Consider the following 6,397-nt stretch of genomic DNA (forward strand, 5'->3'; position numbering starts at 1 on the left):
GACGATTTGGACGATCTGAGCGTTCGACGCTCAGATCGTCCAAATCGTCCAAATCGCGCTGCTCTAATCGCGCTTGAGGCGCCGCAGAACTTCCCGACGTTGCTTGAAGCGCCTCCACCATAGACTTTGCATGTAAACCTGCTGCTCCTGACGCTGAAATCGCGTTTGGTGTGAACGCACAGCAGCCTACATTTTATTAAAAACTTTCAGTTTAAGTTAAATTTCAACAGGAAGGTGTGAAGAAGAGTTCATAAATGCAGTGTTTTTAAATCCTGATCATTATTATAATTATTTGGTGAATAATCAGCCCTAACAAAGTGCTGTCATTTTAATTGATAACCTGTGAGAAACATTGTGTTCACATTACATTTGTTTTTGTGTGTAGGTGCTGTGCTGCGTGGACAAGCAGGGGATCCTGTCCTGGCCTAATCCCAGTCCTGAGACGGTCCTGTTCTTCAGCGGACGGGTGGAGCCTCCTCACAGCAGCCAGGACGACCTCAGAGACGACCTGTCTGTCAACTCCTACTGCCGGATGGAAGCGGAGATGGACAGAGACGAGGTATGTCTCTCTGTCGTTAAAACTCAGATGAGCTTCTCAGTTTAGTAAATGTGGTGACCGCTGCTCAGGTCCAGGCCCAGGAGGCAGAAGCCCTGCTCTGTCTGCCAGAAGAGCCCCCTATCCAACCTGCAGAGCCCCCCGAGCCCAGCGAGACATCACATGACACGGCTCGCTCGTCTGAAACGCTCAGATTTCGTCAACCCTCACATTCTCGCACCAAACACCACTCCGGATCAAACGTCAGCTTCAGCCACGACACCGAGGGGGGCGAGGACAACCAGGCACAGGTGGGCTTCAGCTCAACCAAACTCTTTCTACTGTCTGAATGTGCTGGAACAACAAACAGACTTTAATCAAGTATTAACTATTCAAATGTAAACATTCTAAACAAAGATGAGATCAGTCTCAGCTACTACCACACCAAACTTTAGATCAGGATTTAGTAAATGATCTGAGGTGCAGCCGGTTTTATTACATAATCATTCCCAAGCAATGTGAATTTTTCTACATTATATTTTTATTAAAATTATTATTAATACACAGAATATATGTATCAAATAAGGTATATTTATTGATGCTAAGACAGTTATGTATGGAGGACTGAAACTGTCATAACTAGAAATAAAAACAGAAAAACATCAATTGACCAAATAAATAAATATATACACCTAAAATGCACAAATTAAATTTTAAAAGGAGAACTTTACCTCATGTTTTATAGTTTAACTGACCATTATATTTATTTTTCCAGCCTAGCTCCAATAAATTATATATTTTACCACATAATTTACATTTTACTGCTTTTAAAAATACTGTTGACCAATAAGAGAGGAGCTGACCCAAGAAGGCCTGCCCACCTTATTTACATAATGAAGCAGAAATGCATAAAGTAAAAACAGAAGACAGAAATGTAAAAACAACACATGAAAATAAAAAGACTTGTGGGAAATATAAAAAAAATTAAATATAATCATTTAAGAGACACAAATGTATTTACAAGTAAAAGAAAAACAAACAGTAAATATGTATTAAAGTTAGTAAAATGTAAATTATGTGGTAAAATATATAATTTATTGGAGGATTGAAAATAAATATGGTCATTTAAATTATAAAACATGAGATAAAGTTCTCCTTTTTTAATTTAATTGCTGCATTTTAAGTGTTTTTCTTTTTTTTATTGGTCCATTTATATATTTCTGCTTTTATTTCTAATTATGTCAGATTTGATCCTACATAATTATGCTCAGTATTGAAGGTAATCTTATTAAGAAAAACAAACACATGACTTTATCAGAATTTTAAATGATGTTAGTCATTAGCAGTCAACAATGAGCTAAGGTGCATCTAGTTTTGTGCTTCCCTCTAGTGGCACTCTGCATGATAGTAGAATAATAAATCAGGGCAGAATGGTAGAAGTTAAAGAACATGCAGGCATTCAGAAAATACAGAGAAAATTTACTTGATTGTAACAAATAAAGTCTGCAGAGCTGCAACGTTACAAGGAAGAGGAATGAACCTGTTTGTACAAACATGGCTGTGAGTCACCAGTATTTATCACAAACTGTAATGAATGCAGTGAAAGTGTGCCTGAAGCTGGTGTTCCTCCCTGTTTGAGTTGTGTTGGACGCTTGTCTTCTGTCTCCAGGATTTTGCTTTGGGCTGTCCAGAAGCAGAGGCTGACGACTTTGTGTGTGATTACCACTTGGAAATGCTGAGTCTGTCCCAGGACCAGCAGAACCCTGCCAGCATCCAGTTTGACGACCTGTCCTGGCAGGGCCACCTGCCCTCCCTGAAGCCTCTGGGCCTGAACATCATGCTGAACCTGTGCAACGCCAGCATCACCCAGCAGCTCTGCCACTTCTCTGACCACCTTTCTAACATGGCTCTGCAGGAGAGCCAAGGCTCCGTGCTGCCCGTCTACGTGCCCTGGGGACTCTGTGAGCTCTCCAGGCTCATCGGTAAAATAAAGCTGCATGTTTGCCTCATGGCCTGAAGAAGTCTGAACCACACCTCCCTCAGTTTTTAGATTTACTCTTTCATCCCAGGAGAAAGTAGTTCTTATTTACATTTTGTTTTCTTTAATGTTAGCTGAAGCAGCATGTGACTGGACTGTAACTGGTTGACAGCACAGCATTCATCAGAAAATGTTAAAGCTGTCAGTGGCTTTCCTAGCTTTCTGTGTGAATCACAGAGACACATATCTTTGTTGCTCCAGTGTTAACATGTAAAAATTTGTTCAACAACTTTTCTCTCAACATTAGTTAGTAAATGCAGACGTGTCCAAACTGTGTGAGGAGCACTCCAGCTGGTTCTGGACACCTGCACACACTCTCTTAAAGGGGACATCCTGAAAATCCACTTTTATAGCTGTTAAATACGTTTTGTTGTGGACTTGGAGTCTCTAGGAGGCAGAAAAGTTGAATTTAGTCTCCAGGTGCTGCAGAGAAATCTTTTATATTCTGTTGGGGTCAGATTTTTTTTTAGCTCGTTCAGTTTTCTTTATTTTCTGTGACGTTTTTTAACTATTACATCAAATTATCTGCGGTGGAACTGCCAAATAAGGTCTGGACTTACCAGACAGTTTCCTCGTCTTAATTCTCCTCTGGTTCTGGGTCAGACTCTGGTTCTGGCTCAGACTCTGGTTCTGGCTCAGACTCTGGCTCCAACATGTAATGCTGGATGAACAAGTCTTCTGTTTTTGATATCTTTTTAATTATAAATAAAACATCTCTGAATGGCTAGAAAACTCTCAAACCGGAGTGGATTGGTCTGGAAGCCGGAGGGGGGCGGGGCTTGTTGTGCCTTAAAGGCAAAGTATCACATCCAGCATCAGAAAAATGCTAGAAGATGGGCTGCTGAAGTGAGAATAAGGAGGAATTCAAACCAAAGCATTGTAGTTCCACTTTATGAAGACCCTGACTGAATGATTTAAATGTGAAAAAGAGGGATTTAAAAGCAGAATATGTCGTTTTGTTAACAAACACTTTGTTAAAATGTGTGTTTAAGGCTTCACTCCTGGTGCGAGGGAGCTGTTTAAACAGGAGACCTACTTGGCTCTGTACCAGCTGCCGTCTGGAGAGAAGACCAAAGAGCTAACCTCACGACACCTTCACTACTTCACCAAACGCCAGCCCCCCATCTCCCACCTCCTCTCCCTGTGTGTACGAGACTCCTCCTCCAGTAAGTGCTCCGCCCCTTTTTCAGACACTCAACATGTTTTAGTGTTTCAATTTAAGAAAAGAGTTAAATAAAACTGTACATGTTTTTTTTGTAACTCTGTCACAGATAATGTCCAGATGCTGTCACATGGTTCAGCTGAACTCATCCTGGAGGCCTGCTCTGACTTCTGGGATGGAACTGATATCTACTCTCTGTCAGGCTCAGACAGGTCTGCTTCCTCTCATATACATTTTAAAGGGATCCCTGATTAGTTGTAACATTAGACGTTATTTAATAAATATATATTTTAACTGTAAAATAAAGACTGTAAAAATACTGTAGGCTGTTTAGTTTTTATCATTTTTTTAAACTAAAAGTTTAAAAATATATTTTAACACGGACAGAGCCATTTTATTTACGCACAAAGCATTCTATGGATAGGTCATCGGTGCGAGGCTGCTAGCGAGCTATATCCACCCTGAAGGTTAATCTTGGACAATATCTGATGATCGATTCTTTTAAATGAAACCAGAGAGCATTGACAGAGAGGAGAAGGTAGAAATGACTCAGCCTGTAACTGAAAATATGGATGGAGGACAACAGAGCTGCTTCATGGAAGAAGAACCTCAGCTTAGCCTGTTAGCCTTCGTGCTAGCGCCAGCGCTATATAGCCTTATATGTATTAGCTCGGTGCTAGCATGACAAACAAGCTAAACTGAGGTCCTCCATCCATATTTTCAGTTGCAGGCTGAGTCATTTTTGTGTTCCCCTCTCTGTCATGTGGATGGAGGACCTCAGTGACGAGAGGAGAATGTGTAGCGCTGAGCTAATACATAAACAGTATATGGTGATAGCGTCGGGGCTAACGCTCAAGCTAACATGCTAAGCTGAGGTTCTTCCATGAAGCAGCTCTGTTGTCCTCCATCCATATTTTCAGTTGCAGCCTGAGCCATTTCTACCTTCTCCTCTCTGTCAACCTCTGGTTTCATTTAAAAGAGTCAGTCGTCAGATATTGTCCAAGATTAAACTTCAGGGTGGATATAGCTCGCTAGCAGCCTCGCACCAATGACCTACCCACGTCATCATTTACCCAGAATGCTTTGCGTGCAAATAAAATGGCCCCGTCTGTGTAATATATTTTAAATTTATATTTTAAAAAGGATAAAAACTGAACATCCTACAGTATTTTTACAGACTTTATTTTACAGTTAAAATATATGTTTATTACATAAATTCTAATATTACAATTAATCAGGAATCCCTTTAAACTCTGTTTAAGTTTAAATCATTTCATACACGAGTATTTAGTCTTTGCATATTAAATGTTTTATTTGTCCGTCTGCTTGTTTTACAGGAAGAAAGTTCTGGACTTCTACCAGCGCGCCTGTCTGTCAGGTTACTGCTCCGCCTTCTCATACAAACCCATGCAGGTGTCGTTGTCCAGCCAGCTGGATGGAAAGTGTGTGCAGCTGGCCCCCAGCCCCTCCCTCTTCTCTGGAGTTGAGCTGCCCTCCACCACCCCCATCAAGCACACTGTGTGCAGGAACAGCTGGAGCTCAGACGGTGACGGATACATGTTTGGGAGGTCACCTTGAAGTAGGTAAGCTGCTGTGTTGTAGCTCATCCTGGTCTTTCCCTGTCCCACCTGCAGAGGGGATCGGCGAGGGCGTGGAGCGGGAGGACTGCGTGCAGGCTCTGAGCGGACAGATCTTCATGGGCATGGTGTCGTCTCAGTTCCAGGCCAGGCTGGACACAGTCCGTCTCATTGATGCCCTGGTGACCGCTTGTATTCGCTTCGTTTATTTTTCTATGGAGGATGAGCTGCGCAGCAAGGTGAGCACACGCCAGGGGTCCAGGAGCTTTACTGTGGACAGGACATGGATCTTTGCTTTGTTGTAGTTGAGCCTGCTCCATAATGAGTGAGTCAGTTGTTGTGTTGAATTGTTACATTGTGACTTTAATAAAAACTGGACAATTTCTGATGAACAGCTGCCGCCCAACATTCCTGCATGACTTCATAAAAATTTAAGCTAAAAAAAAAAGCCGACATTGTTCAGGCTGCTGCCAGTGGTTCATTATGGTCATTATAGTAACAACACACCTGTGTCTCTCACTCCCTGACTGCCAAGTTAATGAAAGGCAGACACAAACACAGTCTGAAAAATAAGCCTCAGATAAACAGATAAAGTTGGATTTTCAATATTCAAGAACCGTGAGCATCAGAAGTAGGGCTGGGTTTAAAAAAAATCCATTTAATCGATCTGGATCGATTTTTCGATCGAATTTGGGAAAATCAATTTATAACTCATGAGATCATATTTGAAGCTGTGCGTTTCCATGTTGTGTGTCTCTCCTGGCTTGCCGTAGGTTAAATCCAATTGACGTTCAGCGCTAACATTAGCTTCCGACAACAAGTTGTCTGGAACAAAACAAAAGAATCACTAACATTACAGCTGATTCTCAACTGAGCTTAAACATAACAGAGACCATTGTTTGCAAAGATTTACGCTCAGCGGGAAATAAAGCTTTGAGCGGCTCGAACCAAAACTACTGAATGTAAACATCTGACTGAAACTGTTCTCCTCAGCATGTATAAATGTGTGAAAGATGACAGTCTAACAAAATCCTTTAGTTTTGTTACCAATATATATAAATTTAAGAAACATCTTAATGTAATTC

The 6,397-nt window shown here is 41.3% G+C and overlaps 1 protein-coding gene across 1 annotated transcript in view; it reads left to right on the forward strand.

The window, feature by feature from the left end:
* Positions 1 to 6,397, forward strand: part of tmem94 (transmembrane protein 94) — a gene marked incomplete in the record, with an annotated part of 78,635 nt that overhangs the window by 48,238 nt on the left and 24,000 nt on the right. The window contains 7 exon segments of the mRNA XM_014018186.1: positions 386 to 559; positions 628 to 846; positions 2,205 to 2,517; positions 3,566 to 3,739; positions 3,845 to 3,947; positions 5,073 to 5,281; positions 5,370 to 5,551. Coding sequence (XP_013873640.1) covers positions 386 to 559; positions 628 to 846; positions 2,205 to 2,517; positions 3,566 to 3,739; positions 3,845 to 3,947; positions 5,073 to 5,281; positions 5,370 to 5,551 — 1,374 coding nt within the window.

The sequence above is a fragment of the Austrofundulus limnaeus genome, unplaced genomic scaffold (genome assembly GCF_001266775.1).
Source record: "Austrofundulus limnaeus strain Quisiro unplaced genomic scaffold, Austrofundulus_limnaeus-1.0 Scaffold185, whole genome shotgun sequence".
NCBI classification, from domain to species: Eukaryota; Metazoa; Chordata; class Actinopteri; order Cyprinodontiformes; family Rivulidae; genus Austrofundulus; species Austrofundulus limnaeus.